This window comes from Euprymna scolopes, chromosome 2 (assembly GCF_053919585.1).
Source record: "Euprymna scolopes isolate OS-2025 chromosome 2, ASM5391958v1, whole genome shotgun sequence".
In the NCBI taxonomy this organism is placed as follows: domain Eukaryota; kingdom Metazoa; phylum Mollusca; class Cephalopoda; order Sepiida; family Sepiolidae; genus Euprymna; species Euprymna scolopes.
The window spans coordinates 39,915,346-39,934,766 of record NC_136483.1 but is presented as its reverse complement, the minus strand read 5'-3'; the positions used below and the strand labels follow the sequence as shown (position 1 = coordinate 39,934,766).

The following is a 19,421-nucleotide window of genomic DNA, read 5'->3' as shown; positions in this document are numbered from 1 at the left end:
AATTAATTTCGGTTTTTGATTTTAGGAAGTTCATCAACTTTCCATGGAAACATTAATAGATTTACGAAAAATATGACAACTTAATACCCAGGATTGTCTTGGAGATGAAACGATAATGAATTAAACAAAATAATTGAACAAAATCAATTAATATTTTTAATATGAATAGCTGACAAAATTATTTAATAATGAACTTGGTTTTTGTCCACTGAAAATGCATGTTTTTCATAGAAGCTGACATAAAGTGAAAATAACGAACCACTGGAAGGTGTATGCATGTGTGTTTATATTTCCACATATACAGACATATTGCGTTTGCATGTGGGTGTATGTATGGTTACAAATGTACATTTATGCATATGTATTTATATTATATTATTTATTCATTTCTTTAATAATGGAAATAGAAATTTCTTTTTCATTAAAAAATTCCTCTTCATTATATTTTATTGAACAATTAAAAAACATTTTTTGTAGATTAAAACAGATAAAATCAGGGTCAAACTACTGGAATGACATACAAATTTTTTTTTTTTTTTAAAATTCAATTTTTAATAAGTGTGTACGCGCGCCCGTGTATTTGGAAAATTATAATATTTTTAGACACAATGATTTTCTAAGGACATGAATGCATTAATCACACTTGAGAATATCAAGAGAAAACTGCACTTTACACTTGCACATCAACTGCCGGTGCCTTCTTTAGTGCATCTCCATAAATGTAGACAAATAAATCTACATATTAGTAAGTTTCTTGCTCTGATATATATATATATATATATATATATATATATATATATATATACAAATTATATTACAGCCACTATGCTAAATAAACTAAACTAAAACCAAAAAACATTCTGATAAAAAGCTGAAAGCTTCAAATACAAAACTAGCTTCTAAATTCAGTTTAATATACAAACATAAACTTCTCTTCTGCCCCCATTTTTGTTGGTTGAGCACTGACAGTTATCACATCACTCAGCAAGTAATGATATTATTCAATGGTTGTTAAGGGCAGTAAATATTTTCTAAATGGTAAACGAAATAAACCAATTAGTTAAAAGGAAAAGTTTGTAACTAATTATAACTAACAATATAATTAATATCATACATGTATAATTATCAATTTTTGTTAAAGTAAATTGTTTTTTGAGAAAGACTTCAGATTTCAAATTGCTTAGGACCTCAGTATATGAAAGTCCGACCTTGGGTGGATTGGTATTTATTAATGAAATTTACAAATTTTTTTGTAAATTTGTATCATGTAAAAAAAAAAAAGTAAAATGATAAAAAAAATGTTTTCTGAAATATCACATTGAAAATGTTCAGGGAATTATACCCCGAAGATCGTCGGAAGCATTTAGTATTATTAGTAATTGTTTTTATTTCGGGAATGAATAAAAAGAATATTAATTGATTTTGTATTAATTGTATAATTGTTATTAACTGCAGAGTTATAACCGGAAGTTGTTAGTGTAGAACTGTGAAATAGGACTTCCGGACTATCCATTTTGGATTAAACTCATATTTTATCTTTCTTGTTCTTTTGATCTACTACAATACTCTTACTATATTGTCAGAAGTGGAATATCAATATATTCTCATTGTTGCAAATCACAGCTTATAACTTTTCCTTCCAACACTTGTGTATTTTCCAGTGTAAAATGTTTCAAATAATTGAAAACTTTTGAACAAGAGCTGCATCTATATCTTATCCCAAGAGAAAAGCATGAGTGTGATCAAAATATAAGTGTTCTTTTAAGTATTAGATTATCAAAAAGAATCTTTTGGGTGTCAACTAATTTAAATTAGTTTTGACAAATTTTAAATTACATTAAAAAGTATTATTTGTTGTCAAAGTAACAAAATACTATAAAAGCATAATTGAAAATCTTCATCAATAATTGGTCTTATTGTAGTTATAAAAAAAATGGAGCAGTAATTTCTAACAACTGAAAACTATTTATAGTTTATATGAATTGCAATTGATGACTTGTATGCCAAATATTAAAATCATGATATCATATAGATTTAAAATTTGATCAAGTCACAAGTTATACGAAATCAATAAAAACTACAGAAATAGAAGTAAATTTTCCCTTGTATTTTTAAAAAGAGAAAAAAAAAACTTTTCTAAAATGTTCCTTCAATTTTAGAAAGTAATTTTCAATAATACTGATAGGATTTATTAATACTGATATAATAATTTTAAAACTGTATCATACGGTTGTTCTTCAGGAAGAAAAAATGTTAAACTTGAATGATATATATATATATATATATATATATATATATATATATATACACACATGATTGGACATTGACATTTTTCTACTAAATTGTAATACATGCTAGATATATATATATATATATATATATATATATATAGTCATCCACATACAGTACTGTTTCGCTGTTTCACAGCTCATCAGTGCGGCTAGACAGGCAACTACCTCAAGCCACGATTGAAACCCGACCGTTTATATATATATATAAAAATAAAAAATAAAAATTACAATAAGTTTACCAAGGTAATCAAAATGGTAAACTTTATTAATCATTTGTTCATATATATATATATATATATATATATATATATATATATATATAGTCTTTGAAGTTTTTAACCTTTAAAACTATACAAAAAAATTTATCATTCATTAGAAAAGCATCTAGTCAGTAAGTCATTTAATCATCTGCAATCACTGCATCAACTCGCTCTCGAATTTACTATAGTACTAATAATTTATTTTTTAAGGGATCATCAGTTGTTTACCATGAAACACTGTTTTGGGGATTTAAATATATATATATACAAGTTAGTAGAAAAAACATCACAATAATTGATTGTAGGATTTATAAGAGCCTATATGAATTATTTCAGTTAAATACTATATACTATTCTGCTCATTGGTGTTGTCCTAGATTTATTAAAAAATCTAGATTGGTTAATTTCTACTCCAAAAATGAATCATTGGTTTTATTGGGCACTGATTACTTCAAGATTATGGTTAAATTCTATTCCGGAAAGATTCATCAGTCCTGTTGGATGTTTGACACTCTGAGGTAGAGATTAAATTGTCCAATTTAATATTTATCTTGGAGTACTTTTAACAGACATCATAATACATAATATTTAAATAAAATAACTCATATGTATATGTATATATATGCAAGATATACTTTTTATTTGTTTTACAGAAGCATTAATATGTTGTTACACATTCATAAGCATATTTTGGGCAACCAGTTACAAGTAACTAGAGACCTCTTCAGGCATTGAAGAAGTCTCTAGTTAATTGTAACTGGCTGACCAAAACATGCTTATGAATGTGTAGCGACATATTTATGCTTATGTAAAAAAAAATAAAACGTGTGTGTGTGTGTGTGTGTATATATATATATCTCACTTCCCTTATTTTGTCCTTAGTTTTCACATTCTGTGAGCAATGATCCTAACAAGGGAGAAAGAATGGCTGTTTTATGAATTGGATTCTATCCACCTAACACTAATCATTGGCTACTTTTTGATTTTGAAATATTTCTTTTCGGTCCATACATCAAGTGGCTTCATGACTTGTCTGGAGCGATTTCCAGAAAAAAAAATTGTTAAACTGTAAATTGATGAGCATCCATCTAAATCTATGTGTGTAACAAAAATGGAGGGAGGAATATCCCAAAGTTGAAAAAGAAGAAGAGAAAAATGGCCTTTACATAAATATGGTGAAGGCTATTAATAAATGACACTGGCTTCCAAAAAGATTGCAGGTTTATTTCCAACGACTCCTGCACTGTGGATAGTGTTTGCGGGAACATCTATCATGTCGCCTGGTTGAAGAATAACCTTTTGACCATACATGAACATCTCAAACTGACCACTTAGGATAGCATCCCTTTTAGCGTGGCCATGGGTGTGGTCAGGAAATATTTGACCTGGCTGAAACTCGTACAAAATGCAATTATAGCCTTTTCTTTTTAACTTCTTCCTCATGTTAGCTTCAGTGAGCTCGCCATCGGTATTCAGATCCCATTTTTCAACATTGATCTTTCCTTTGGTAGCCATCTGCAAGATCAAATTGAATTTAGCATCAAGAGGATATTTACAGCATATAAATGGAAAAAATATAAAAAATTAAACCCTGTTGCACAAATAAAACATACAAACTGATAATGTGTAAGGTTTCTGAAGTTTTTGAGATAAGGATTGATAATTTTAATTATTTGGATTACTCGGACTATTTTTCTCATTTTGAGTGCACAAAATTTTGAACGGAAACCCTGTTCAAGCAGAAACAACAAACGAATATTTTTGTAAAAATATCAACTGTTGACTGAATAAAAATCTTAATGCAGAAATTTTATTTCAACCAATTGAAAGCTCAGGAAATATACACTTTCAATTCACTGAGAGCTAGAAAACTGATACTTGAGCCTAGCCCCAAAATATTTGAGACAGTCAGTCCTATATATAAAACGATTTTAAACTCGTTTTTTTTTAATGGTTAAACAATGGTTTATGATTTTTAAATTGTTTTTATTTGATTTAGATTCTAATAGGATTGCTTAGTTGTTTTAGAATTATGATTGTTATCCAATTGCTGTGTAGACCAAAATGTTAAAAATTGTTCCAGAATCATTTCCACCTAGAACTCATGTAGCTTATTAATAATTAAGTGTCCTCTTCTGTTGACAATGATAATGGCATTAAAGACTTGACTGGCTTATCATGACACAGAGTCTTAAAACCAGTAGCTCCAAGTAGATGGTGCTCGATATGAGTTCACAGTTAACATCTATTGAGGAATGGTCACACTTGGTATCTTTAGCCCAACAGGCAAAGTTTCCAGTGGTTCTGTATCATATTGATAATCTTAAAGAAAACTGATGAAAATGCTATTTCAAATTTTAGGTGAAATCACCTAAATTATCTTTCCTTATATTGTCTACATAATATAATAACTTTTAAATTTAAATAACAATCATTCCCTTTCATGGGTTAAGGAAATATCATTTGGCCATTTGGAATACCTGTTACTTATACATTCTGGTTTATGCTTTAATGAACAGATGTGATGCATCAAGTCACACATGCCAGCACCTGCTTTCATGCATAAATACATTTTTGATGGTGAAAAAATAACGCATTTTGTTAACGATGAAACTAAAAAAAGACATTGCATTGTTTGGTTTCTTTTATTTCGTTTCTATTTACAAAAATGCTATGAAACTATTTACAAAAATAAAGCATTTAAACACTATTTTAATATAATTTAGGGAAAATCATGCTCTCTGAAGAAAATAAAATTTGCCTCAATCTACAAGGATACAGTATTCAAAACCTATTTCTGTTAATAATTATACAAAATCCCTTTTTTAAAATTTGGTATGACAGACTGATGAAAATGCTATTTAAAAATTAAACTTGACGGTGATAGACGAAAGAAAATTGTTTGAAATAATTTCACAAGTTTGGAGTAAATTCAACCCAAACTTTTAAGAGGCATTTTCAGATCTATTGTCACAATCAACAATATTTTTCAGTTTTTAAATATTAAGATTTATCAAAAAAAACAAAACAAAATTATGTGTAACAGCCTGACCGGCACAAATGAGAGAGAGAGAGAGAGAGAGAGAGAGAGAGAGAGAGAGAGAGAGAGAGAGAGAGAGAGAGAGAGAGAGAGAGAGAGAGAGAATGAATAAATGAATGAATGAATAAATAATTAAATAATGTAATTAAGACTATGGTAAAATACAGACTGTCAGTTCAGACGATAATTATTTGAAATTCAATATTTGCAAAAATCAATCATTTATTTCCTGGCAAAACAAACAAAACAATAAATAAAATGAAACGAAAAAACAAAGTAAAATAAATCTGTAAAATAAATCTAACAAAAACAAAAATCAGCGTTTCGTGATCTCTCCTCCCGCCCTCCTCATCTTTGACATTAGTACAAAAAAGGGGGCGGGGTAGACGACAAGAATTATTATTATTATTATCGATCTCGTATAATTATTAATCGATATCGTTTATGTTGTTTCTTTAAAGAGTACTGCACAGAGAGCAAACAGCGCAAATCAAAATGGAATGGCCTCCTCCTCTCACTTCTCTCTACTTTGTTTATTTTAACAAAAACAATATGTACACAAGATACTCCCATACCGTAAAAGAAGGAAAATATCAAGTTAATTTCACCCTTCCCTCTCGCACTATCCGTTCAGTTTGATCTCTGTTCAAGTTTAAACTTCTGAATTAAAAATCAAATATGTAAAATTTCTGTGTCAATCTCTAAAACTGACATTTATAGAGAAAAAGAAATAACAAAATGTAAACTAAAAACATAAGTTAGTCATGTGACTGCATACTTCAACCTGACACTGTAAGGATGAGCATAAATCTTACCTGAGCCTTACTTCTCCCTATTGTATTAAGTATTCTCAAAGTTATAACATGAAAACGTTCATAACTCAAAAACTATTTATCTGATCAAGTTCACATCTTGACTTGGTTACTGTTACCAAATAGCATCAGATCCATACATGGAATTTGACAAAATTGGAAGTTGAAATTCTATCAAAATTTCAACAATGACCAAACTTTTCAAAGTTAAAGTAATATAAGATGCAAGACATCATGTCAAGTTTATATAAGACTAGCGAGGGGTACCCAGCGTTGCCCGGGTGTTTTTGGGTGTGTGTGTGGTTGGGCGGAGGTGGGGGGTGTAAATGAAAACCTAAGAATAAGCAATGTAAAAAAAACAAAAAAACGAATGTGAAAAATACCCCCCCCCAAAAAAAAACACGTGAAAAATGGCTTAAATAACACTGCTTCAATATTAAAATTTAAAAAATCGAAAAAAAAAAAGACATCTCACACCACGATTCAAACCCAAAACGTTTAGATAATGAGGCCGCGCTCTAAGCAACTGAGCTAAGACGACATCGCCGAAATTGTGTCGTTTTTTCAAATATTTAAAGTAAATCAGGTTACGACATCGTATGACGCGTGCGTAAAAGCGAACTCGTCATGAGAGGACGGTTTTTGCTGACCCCTCCTTTGTAGAAAACTATTGATTTCAGGGTGAAGGAATTAAGGTTTTTGGCCAATTTTTCGATATTTGTCGGGCGAAGGTTGGAAGTTTAAAATGATACCGATCTGGCGAAAATCCGTGACCCATGTCGAAAGTTTTTGCGAGACATGCAAACACACATACATACATACAAACAAACAAACACACATACATACATACAAACACCCATTTTCGCTTTTATATATATAGATGTGGAACGTCATTGGTTACAATATAGGCCAAGTAGTGAGTATCTATAATCAAAAGAATCAAAGTTATCATTAAAAGTGTTACTTTCACCATTTTATGACCTTGCCTTAGATATCCAACAATGAAATAAATTTTAATTTACATCATATCCGATATTTGTACTAAGTTCAGTGATGATCGGTCAAGCGATGTGGATGTTGGACTCTGTATGAGTAGCATCGTGACAGACTCCACCTAAAGCATAACCTCCTTGACAGAGGTAAAAAATGTTTAACTTTAATGGAATAATTTTTTAATTAAAAAGTTACAACAAAAGTTAAAACAAAAGAAAAATAAATTCATTATTTAGATAAATCATAGACAAACAAGTTTATTTGTAGCTGGGCTCAAACAATATCAGTTCAGTTATCAAGTGTAGTTGGTGACTGCACAATCCTTGCTTCATTATATTCTCCCTGCAGGAACCCTTACATGGAATATGCATTGTCTTTCAATACTAAAAAAAAAGCTTTTATACATATACTAGCAAGCCACCCAGTGTTGCCTGGTTGTAAAATGCGCTTAAATATGATATTTTAATTTATGCATATTTCATATTTTTTATTATACAGTCGATACTCTATTGGTTATTATATTATACTCAATATATAGTAGCGAATTCTAAAGTAAAAAAAAAACTTGGGTGCCATCAGTCAGAATCGAAATTAAAACATATAGCTCACTAAAGTTATTTGTACTGCCTGATCTAAATCCATATCATATAAAAACTTAATCAAAATAACGTTGTTAGAGATATAAATGTATATTTGCACATGCGCAAAAAAAGACAAAAAAACAAACAAACACGTTTATTCGACTTACGCCTATCAAATTCTAATTATTTTCAATTTTGACCCCTTAGCAACTATTTTACTGGCTAAAAACCAAACAGAATTTATTCAACAGGTCCAAATCTCCTACATATCAATTTTCAAGTCTGTAGACCAAAAATTGACAGAGTAGTTTGGTAGAAACCATTCCTCAGACAGGTAAACAAGGTCACTTTTATATAGATATAGATTACATTTTGTTTTATTTTACATTGAAACAATGCTTTTATCAGATAAAGACAAGATACAGCATTCACCCTATGCGGATTAAACCAGCTTTTTCTAAACGAGGAAGCATTATAGGAATATTATGGGAATATTAAAGTCATGAGTGGTTCCCAGTTGCATGTATATCCTGGTCAGATAATGGGTGGCCTGCTAGTATATGTATAAAAGCTTTTTTTTAGTATTGAAAGATATGACCATGTCTTTACAGTTCTTGCAGGGAAGTGTAGAGGTCATCATACATACAGTGCTCAACGTTACTTAAATTTGGTGATCTAAGAGAACTAGTATGTCAACATTAATATGCCGTGTTGTTTTTATTGAAAACCAATCTGTTGATTGTCAAGTGGAAAAAATAGTCATTCCTATGAAGTGTCTGTCATTGAAAGAATTATTAGGTCAGTTAGAATATGTAATTGATGAAATCGATTAGAATGTCTTTTTTATTTAAGAAAACACAGACTGATAAATTCTGTAATTCAATGACTAAAGCAGTCTAATTTCAAGAATCCGACTGACTTTCCTTTATATATTAGATTATTATCATTATTATTTATGATACCTCTTTCTTTATTACATTTGCTAATAATATAAGAATAAAAATAATAATGTGTAAGTCATGTATAATTAAGAAACATAAACAAGCATGAGAAATGGTCACAAAAATTTATTACATATTATTAATTATTTATTATTATTATTATGGCACGGTAAAGACATAAGCACGTTCAAAATGAATGTTTCTGTTGAGAGGATAATGGAACCATGATACTTGACTTTTACATTTTAAACTTCAATTCATGACATTATATAAAGATAATTTTATGAAATCAACTGTAGGTTCTTTACAGTGCAATGTACTTTACAATGTATTGTGGACAAAGTCACTACGGAGAAACATGTGAAGCTTCTTCCTGGTACACCACGGTGGATCCCTGACTAGAGTAGGCAATCAATTGTTTTGACTTCAAACAAACTCCACATTTAAAATGTAAGACTTATATCAAATCGGTTGTTGGGAAAATAGTTAGATCATTCTACCATTTCAAAAAGCATAAGATGGAGAACTGTTGCCACATCTGGAGAGGTGCCATTCAGAGCACACTTTCCTGCATTGACAGTGTAGAAAACCGACTTCGAAATCTAGTGGGCGATATCCTCATCTCTTCCTTACAACCTCTTTCTCACAAAAGAGATGTTGCTAGTCTCTCTCTACTCTATTGTTATTTTCGTGGTAGGTGCTCGACTGAGCCCTGATTTATGCCCCACCCCTTTTGTAAAACATTCCGAATAAACATTCATTTACCTACAACCACAGTAAATAAATTTCCTTTCTTTGTATACCTAAAACTAAACATAACTTCCATGAGCAAAGTTTCTTACCAAGAACTATCCATCTGTAGAAGACTACTACAGGGCTGTTTCCCAGCTCACTACAATATGATCATTTTCAAGTCCAATGTTAAGAAATCTTGTTGAGTCATCCTCTTAGATAACCAAATTCTGTCCAGTTTGAACCATCGTCTATCCGACGAACTTATTAACTCTTATTTATGAGTGACCTTTTTATCTTGATAAGCGGTAACCCTTTAATACATAATTAACAACAACAAAAAAACAAAACAAAACAAAACAAAAATGAAAATAAGGATTTCCAGGCAACACTAGGTAGGTAAAATTAGTATACTATAATAAAGTTGTAGTTCCTGTATGCTTATTCATGAAAGCATATATATTCTTCAACTACATTAGTACTACAGGATACTTGAATCAATATATTTATTTTTGATCCAAGGGTGTACAACATTATCATGGGGTCTGCGTTCGTACTTGATATTCTTAAAAAGGAAATACAACTTTGGTTGTTTTGTTTTATGGTATATCAACCATTTAGATTATTTAATGCTGAATCTGGTAATTTTGAAAAAAAAAAAAAAAAAATTATTCTTTAAGTTCTTTATATATTCAAATATTTATTCATGATATTTGGTTTGTTTTATTGAAAAAAATGTTTTTGTTTTTGACTTTGCAGAACATGATTGAGTTTTGAAAAGAGAAATGAAAAAAAACCCAAAAAACAATAACATCAATGTTTGGTGCATTTTAGGTCAGGAAGTCAGTATCTTTAGACAGTCTGAACAGGTAGCACCAGATGCCCCAACAAGTTTTACCAGTCCAGGACACAGTGGACCTGGGAGCAATGATAACTAAGAACAAATCCATATTCCCCACAGCCTCTAAATGGACTCATCACTGAATGTCTTTTAAGATCGGGCCCAGAACCGGAAATGCAATGTTTTATAGATGTATGTAGTGTAGTTATTTATTTATTTGCGGCCTATTCTCCTCATCTTCTAGTTGTTGTGTCATGACGTTTCAGCCAATAATCCCTCTGGCCTTCGTCAGGTGGTAAACTGCGTCGAGATAGAAATGTTGAATGTCTTAACTGTATCCTCAGTAATTACTACCTTCCGTAGTTGTTGCCGTCTCATTCCAATAATAAAAATAACACCCCATTTGGAACGGACCCGATGATAGAAGACCAAAGAAGAACAAAAAAACTTGGATATATAACTCATCCCAAAAGGATTTCAATAATAAAAATAAAATACAATGTTTTACTTTATATTAGTTCGATCTCAACGTTAAAAAAATAATAAGATAATATGATGTGATAGGTTAGGCACAGAAGAACAGTTTTTTTCCCATTTAATCTCCGGCAACGCTGAGTCTTATTGCTAATATGATATATTTGTGATATATTTTTTAGTTAACTTGAAGTTATCAATTAAAATAAGATGCCGAAGGAAACATTGTAAATAACTGAATATTTTCTACTCTATAATAAATACTGATGTCTATTTATTTGTATGTAAATAAATATAAATCTGTCTCGTCACACAAAAGTTAGTGAGTGAAAACATGCAGGACGAAAACATTTCGAGTGGTGAACGTAAACGAGAATGTAAATAGCAAGTAAGACACCCCCCGTCGCCTGAAAGGAATTCAAAAAGGAATCCTTTATTCTAAATAAAAAGTCATCGGGGGGTGGGGTTCTACTTCTTTAGTTCTTTATGTCATCAGTAAGGATAATTTACATAGGAAAAATTGAATTACTGACGTAATTATGTTATTTTATATTAGTGCGAACATTGGTGACTCTCCACCCCGCTGTCATTTTTGATGGCAAGTGTACACTAATTAATCAGCAATTTCTGAAAATTTAATTTAAATCTGATTATTCCTAGAAATCTAAAAAAAATATTTGAGTTAGCGTTTTTTTTTTTTTTTCTGCTAGTCATTACAAAAATGTGCATTTGAGGGGTGAGTGGTTATCCCTATATTAAACAGAATTACGTCATGTGAATATAACATTATTTGTGAGTGCTGACTTTGAAGAAGAAGAAAAAGGAAAGAAAAAGAATAATAATAATAAGAAGAAGAAACGCGAACTAAAAAAGAAGAAGAAGAAGAAGAAGAAGAAGAAGAAGAAGAAGAAGAAGAAGAAGAAACGCGAACTAAAAAAAGAAGAAAAATAAAAGACTTCCTTTGTAAACGGAGTAGTTTTGGGACGCGACAGAACAACAGTATTCGATTTGGCGTTGGCAGAGAGAATGCACACTAACTTGCATCGATCGATACGCAATGCTGATTCTATTAATACCAGTGAATTAATGGCATATATTACAGTGATTTTAAAACCTAACACTACTGCGTGCGAAAAGACAAATGTTGTCGACCGTAAAGATTTAAAAGGATGAGATTTGAAGTTTTATTTATTTATTTAAAAACTAACAAATAGAAACGAGCGAGGAAAACAAAATGCAGAAATTAAAATTATTTAGTGTTTATTTTTGCAAAATAAAAAGATAAGGGTAACAATAAGATGAACGTTGCTGCTGAATATTGTCAGGCCAGGACACCAAATGCAATTAAGTCTGCCAGTAGAAGAAAAAAAGAAAAAAGAAAATACATGAAATAAGGTTTTGTAGCCTAGTGGTACCCATAGCAACGTATTAAATTAATTTTAACTTTTTTTTTTCAATTATTTTCTAGAAATATTATTTATCTTTGATTTATGTGCACACTGCACAACTGAACCATAATACTTGCTTTTGTATATAAACTTTAATTTTAACTTAAAAAACTTCTTTTTTTATTTTTGAAGCTAAGGCTGGGGCATCCTATCAGATACCATTCACCTGCTATCTCATATTCCTACCGAGATATCTTTTTAAGATTCTAAATATCCATTTAAGTGCAATTGTTTTGCGCCTCTCTTGCACTTGGTTCACCGAGTACATTTTCCAGGTAGTATTTGAAATTCTTTTTCATGAGTCCGGTTATTCCTAAAATTACTGGAATGATGGAAATCTTCCTAAGATTCCAGTTTCTTTTCATGTCGTACATAAGACCTTTTGTTATATTTTCCCTCTCAATTTTGTTTAACCCAGCATCCGCGCTACTTTTTAAATCGTATTTTCAAGTTTGATTGAAGTTTCATGATATCTGTTTTTATTGTTGGTTAAAGTACAGAATAGGCGCAAAAACACCCTCCCTTCCCCATGTTAAGAAAATGGCTTTCTAAATAATAACGTTATTATTTCAGCGCGGATTGCACTAGTACCGCAACCGCACTAACTTCTAAATGACTTTCTATCTGACAATTTGAAAGCTTACAAAATCACTTGCGAATGCCAAAAGATAAACATTGTGCAAGCCCTTTTTTTCTCATTCGATAAAAAAAAAAAAAAAAAAAAAAAAAAATGAAAAATCTTCACGGAGTTTTCTCTGCGATCGTTGGAAATTCGAAAGTGATTTTTGGCTAGGATTTAAGTTTATAGTTATAGATCAAAGCCAGTATGGTGTTTTATTTATTTATTCATTTTTTTAATTTTAAGCTAAAGACAGACGGTATATGTCGAGTGCACTCACTCCACTGTACGACGAGTGTAGTGGTGCACTACTGCACTGGTGCACTCGTTTCTAGTGGTGGTGCAGTGCACCACTAGAAACGAATCTATTTTTAAAAAAATTTTGGTAACCTAATTCTTTTTCTAATTTAAAAAAATTTTTCTTTCTATTATGAAAGGGTGGGGACGAATTAACAAATGAATAGAGTTTCGCAAACCAACAAACCTAAACGTAAACGAACAACGAACACCCCTTTCCCGCTAGCATTCCGATCGAAGGCGAAATTTCCGACAAAAGATTCATTAGCGTTTTTATTTTTATATCTTTGTTCTTAAATCTATAATTATTGATTAAACAAATAGCAAAAAAAAAAAAAAAAAAAAAAAAAAAAAAATACAGCGGACCTGAACGAGAATCACGACACTCCGCCCCATATAATTTTTATAGCATGTTTTAGTATGTAGCATAGTTTTCGAGGTTGGAGTGTTTATTCCGAAAGCTGTTCTTAACATGGAGAGGTTGGGGTGTTTATACTACGCTATGTAAAAAAATACCAATGGCAGAATACCGGTTAAAATTATAGAGGGGGTGGGTTCTCGTTCAGGTCCGCCAAAACTATAATTACATACATGATACTACCAAAAATAAAAATATACCAGTTACACTTTTTTTTTTTTTTTTAAATTTGTGATTTCATAAGTTTTTGTCGAAATATCAATCAAGTCGCCTGGTTAAGTGTCAATTTCAGTGAACGTGTTGTGATGCATTGATCGAAAAACGTGCGTGTGGATTCATTATTGATTCCCGATATTTAGGATATCGATCTGAAATTTTACTTAGAAAACAGAGACAGACAGAAGAAGAAAACTCACCGTTTTTAGAGGATGAAGGAGAAAGGAAAAAGCGAAAAAAGAACGAGTTACACAGGTAAGAGCTGCGTATAAAAGATGAGCGTGTCAATTTTAAGGGACGGATTCTTCTTCTCCTCTCTCTCTCTACCTAAACCAAAATCGCAGGACAGGTGCGACAAAACAAACCCTGGTAATTTATTAAACGGGAGATAACTCTAGTTGACCAGGTAACTCTTTTGTCAAGGGAGATAACAAGAAACACTTTTTTTAAAGAGCAAAATCCGTCCTTCGTGTGCAGGGTCGACCCGATTGAAAGGCCGGTTCAGAATTATTTTTTTTTTTTAACTCCTATTTTATATATCGACAAAAGAGTTTAAACAAACTATAATCTGCAATTCATGGTTTAATATTAAGCATTCACTCACCGTTTAATTTTATTTAGATCCATACATTAAAAAAGTACAAGTAAACAAATAATTATGGATCTGTTAGGTTCTATCCTTGGTTCGATGGAGAAACCTCCGTCAATCGGAGACGAAAAAGCTAAAAAACGAGCTAAAGGTGAGGATATTTTACACAAATTCTTGTTTATATATCTAAATGTCAATCTATCATGAAGTTGTAGTTATTGTATTGTATTGTTCACTAACTTCTAGGATCTTATACTGTGTGTTCACAAATTTGTCCTAAGGTTTGTGAGATAGACTAATGTTTTACTATAAAACTACATTGCCCGAAGTACTTGGATGTTTCATTTTGATAAAAAATGGAATAACCTACGTTCACGCTTGATATCCACCAAAAGGAAATATATTTGTGCAGTGTGTGGCCGTTGCTTTTTCTTTTTATATAGAATTTCCAAATTAAATTCTATTTTTACATATATTTTGCTGATTAAATTGTTAGGTGAAAGGACAGAATAGTTAAAAAGCCCCCCCCCCCCATATTAAGAATAGTCAACCAGCGCACTTTCACCAGAACGGCTTTCGAAATAATATTATTTCAGCACGGTCCGTAAACTACACAAGTACCGGAAATATTTTATGAGATGAATATAAAAGTAAATAAATGTTAAGAGGTTCAGGGATTGGAGTATGAATGCTAGGAAACATTGTGTGCGCCTTAAAGTGGTTAAAGAATATACATTTAGTGACCATTATAACGTGACTGTACTTGCACCATCCTTGCTGAATATATCCTTCAACCTGTACCCACAAAACTGAATATAATAAAATGTAAAAAATAAGAATTAAAAAAAAAAAAAGATGTGGTTATTATGAGTAGGGCGCAAAAAGAACTTAAAGTTTTCCGGTTAATCTCGATCAACGCTGCTACTTTGTGTGTGTGTTTGTTTTTCTTTTTGTATAAGGGTTTGATAACTCTAAGATCAATGTTTTTTTTTATTTTATTTTTTTTATTATTATATATATTGATACTAATACTAAATGCAAGTAAAGATATCAATGGCGGCTTCCTCTTCCTCCCAAAACAAGATAACGATAATAAAGATTTTTTAGGTGCTTATGCATCTGTTACTGCCGTTATTTATTTATTTTTTTAAATAGTATTTTCAAGTTAAATTCAATTTTTACTATGTATTTGTTTATTAAATTGTTAGTTGAAATTAAACACCTTCCCCTCCCCATGTTAAGAATGAGTTTCTAAGTAACGTTATTATTTCAGCGTGGTAACATAGATGCTCAAGTACCTTCTTTTTATTTATTATTATTATTATTACTTTTTAAATTTAAAAATACTGGTACTTTATTTAATTTACGACCGCTCACTTCGGTATCTTCCGGCAGGTTACGTAAGTAGCCGGAAATATAGAAGCGGAAACTGCCAAGAAGCGATGGTATTATTTTACTTTAAATTTTAATACGTTCGTATAGAAAAAAAGTTTTATTTGATTTTTTTTTTTTGTAGATTTCAGTGTGCTTTAACAGAATATGATTGCAAATTTACCGTTGGCATGGTATTAACTCCTTAACCCTAGGACTATTTTCTGTTGCTTAATATCCGGAAAGCTACTTGTTTGCAGAAAAAAAAAAATGCACGAACTTACGCACACAGAAATGGTCACCACTGATAACATAAGGAATTACACGATTCCTTATTTTTCAGTTACCTCGTCTTTATTGAAAGATGAAAGCAGAAAAAACAAACAAAATAGCCAATAAACAAACAAAAAATCCCCCCCACTAGTTGGCCATAAAGTGGGTGCTCATTTTAAGTAAAATTTACATGGAAAAGTGATCACCCACTTTTTATTTAAAAAAGTAATTTCTTCATATCTAATAAAAACTATTTCCATGCGATGGAAACGGTTAGCAGATTCGTTTTTAGCACACCGAAATCTACAAAAAAATATATATTTTTCTACATGAACGTGTAATGGGGCTTAGTTAAATTTTACCCAAATAATTGGAAATGAAGGGTCCTCTTTCTCCATGTTAAGAATGGCTTTCTTTTTAGAAAGCCATTCTTAATATGGAGAAAAGGAGTATGTCACGTTGTATTGAAAGTCATTTTCGATTAAAAAAAAAAAAAATAAAAAAATTCTTGATTTAGTGATTTTTATGCTGATTAGCTAATGGCTTCAGCATCTTCTGGCTGCTTACTGAACCTGCCGAGACGAAGTTGCTGGAGATTGGATCATAAACTGAATAAATACTAAATTTCTTTTCCTTTTATTAATTAAAAGGACTTTGTAAAGAATGGTTGTCCAGAAAATTTCAGTACTTAATAAATCCGTATTCATGGAGATATGGCAGATTTTATGAACCATTTAATTTAATACTTAAACACACAGTTGGTCAACTTTGTAGGTAAAGGCAAAACAAACAAATTCATTCAAAGTTTAAAGTAAACTTTAAATATAATATATAATCTTGTATATAATAAAAGAGGTGCAGTTTTTCCCCTTTGGACCAAAATATGGTAGGTTTACGACAATAGATTTTACATAAGTTTATATTTACGCTATTAGCCAATACCTTATTTAACTATAGAACGCCATTTCATACACATCATTCCGGAATATTAAAACATTAAATTTATTCCTAGGAGCACCATCGTCATCATTGTCCTAACCTACAGAGGTAGTAGCTCAAATTTTTCCCCCTCTTTGATAAATCCTCTTACAACTCGATTCTACACTGCGTGCATTTATACTTTTTCCTACTTTCCAGGGTCTAAGCCGTCATTAACTGACTAGTAATTTCTTACACATCACATACTCTTAACACTTTACCACTATTCGAATAATAATTTCTCCCTCCTCCATTCTTCATAAACTCATTGGTTGATGTCTACATATTCGGACATTCCAGATTGACTGAATCATCATTGAAAAAGGAACGCCACAAAGATTAGCACAAACATGGCTCCCCTGAGTAGAATCATTACATATTAAATACCCCGATTACAAACTTTGTAATCTCAAAAAAAAAAAAAAAAAATGAATCACACTTCATTATAATTAATACCTTCCTTATCACTATGAAACATATTAGTTGTTTTATTGCTTATTGTCGTGTTATTTTAACAAATGGAAATTGGAGTTTTCTATTTTCATTTCTGTTTACTTTTATTTCATTGATAGTGACAAATAATTGTTAATCATATTTCATTTTAGTAATAAAGATAATGAAAAAGTAATTAATTTGTACCAAACGATTATTAGGGATGCTTGAGAAAAACATTTTGTCTCAGCGTTGCCGATTCAATTTTAAAAAAAGTTTTCACGTTTGTTTACATTATAACTGCTTCACAAACTATAAATGGCTAAAATTAAATCATGCTATTATTTCACATGTTAACATATGGTTAACAATTAATTTAAATTAACCTTTTATTTTATTAATAAAGATACCGCGATAATATTTCTAGGGAGGCATGGGATAATATTCGGTTCATTTGATTATCGAGGGGAGTGTCTTTTGTAAATATTCTACCATGCTACCATTGGGCTACGCCAGTTAACAGGTCCTGCTAGTTATTTATATTAGTGGGATCTGTGGAAATTCCATAGTGGCATCTTTCATTTGTAATATATTGCTGCTGGGCATTCTGTAGATGTTCAGTGTGAATAGAGACGCTGCGACATTGTTCTAGCCCTTTTGTTTTTTTATTTATATTTTTTTTATTCCATTTTCACCCCCCCCCCCCAACAAGACATAATGCCACTTTGATGTAGAGGGCTACTATTGGGACATCATAAGTTGCAGGTATACTATGAAAGGGAGTTGAGCAACAAGATGTCTGTTCACATTACACTTTAACTTCTGCATGTTAGTACAGTTGGGAAAACAGGAACCCGGAAGGGAGTTCCAGTGCCTAGAAGTTCTGGGGAAGGAACTATTAGAGTAGAAGGCTTTACATCTAGGGATCTCTACAGTATAGGAGTGGGATTTTGCTGATGGTCGGGTTTGTCGGGGGTATTTACGTTGAGGGGGTACAAGGGCTTGTAGTTCATCAGAGCATTCACTATTAAAATACTTGTAGAACAGGCAGAGCGATGCAACATTTCATTGATAGGATAGAGATTGAAGCTTGGAGTACGGTTTGGGACCTATCAGGTTGGCGACTCTCTTTTGAACCAGTCCAGAAGCGAGAGACGAGTAGCAGATGCACCAGCCCAAATGTGACAAGAATACTCCATACATGGGTGAATGGTGGTCTTGTAGAGGTATAGGATACTTTCAGGCATAAGTAACTTTCTAGCAGGGTAGAGAGAGCCCACTTTCCTTGCAGCGGCCCTGGCAATTCTCTCATTGTATCTGTCCCAACTCATGTTCCCTGTGAATGTTAAGCCAAGGAGTTTAAAAGAAGTACTTTCAGATAATGTATCTTTATTCATAGCTATTAATGGTTGAGTAGGTTTCTTGTAATTATTAAAGGAAACAAGCTAGTCATGGCAGCATTGAATGTGACCATCGATTCTTGCCCTCATTCCACTACAGATTGCATGTCTTTCTCTATTGTTTCTCCCATTTCCTTAGATATGTGTTCATTATCTAAGTAATCTCGTTAGTGCATTGTTAGAATATATCTGTTTATTACGGTATTTTAGTTATTTGTTCCTGAAACAACATATTGTAACTTCTTATTTTAGGAGCCAACCACGATTTTATGATTCATTTTAGCACATATGCCATTTTTTTTTTTCCAAAGACACAAATGCTGTTTTCATTGATAATCCAATTTGTATATATTCACATATTCCTAATCTCCATTTCACTATTTTTTTTTTTTTTATATTCATATTTTTCCCCCTG

The 19,421-nt window shown here is 31.4% G+C and overlaps 2 protein-coding genes across 3 annotated transcripts in view; one reads left to right on the top strand and one right to left on the bottom strand.

Annotated features, from left to right (window-relative positions):
• Positions 1 to 3,544: 3,544 nt before the first annotated feature.
• On the bottom strand, positions 3,545 to 14,363 carry LOC145291295 (quercetin 2,3-dioxygenase-like). The gene is made up of 2 exons (XM_080136977.1): positions 14,164 to 14,363; positions 3,545 to 4,066 (listed from the first exon to the last, which is right to left on the bottom strand). Exon 2 carries the CDS (start codon positions 4,064 to 4,066, stop codon positions 3,737 to 3,739), a length of 330 nt encoding a protein of 109 aa, XP_079993103.1. The 5' UTR covers positions 14,164 to 14,363; the 3' UTR covers positions 3,545 to 3,736.
• Positions 14,067 to 19,421, top strand: part of LOC145291290 (sperm-associated antigen 7-like) — a 43,416-nt gene continuing 38,061 nt past the window's right edge. The window contains exon 1 of one of the 2 annotated variants that reach the window (XM_080136964.1): positions 14,067 to 14,218. In XM_080136964.1, the coding sequence (XP_079993090.1) occupies positions 14,176 to 14,218 (43 nt within the window). In that variant the 5' untranslated portion in view covers positions 14,067 to 14,175. Of the gene's footprint in view, positions 14,219 to 14,371; positions 14,704 to 19,421 lie in introns of those variants that run through there. The other variant, XM_080136954.1, reaches the window with a different exon arrangement.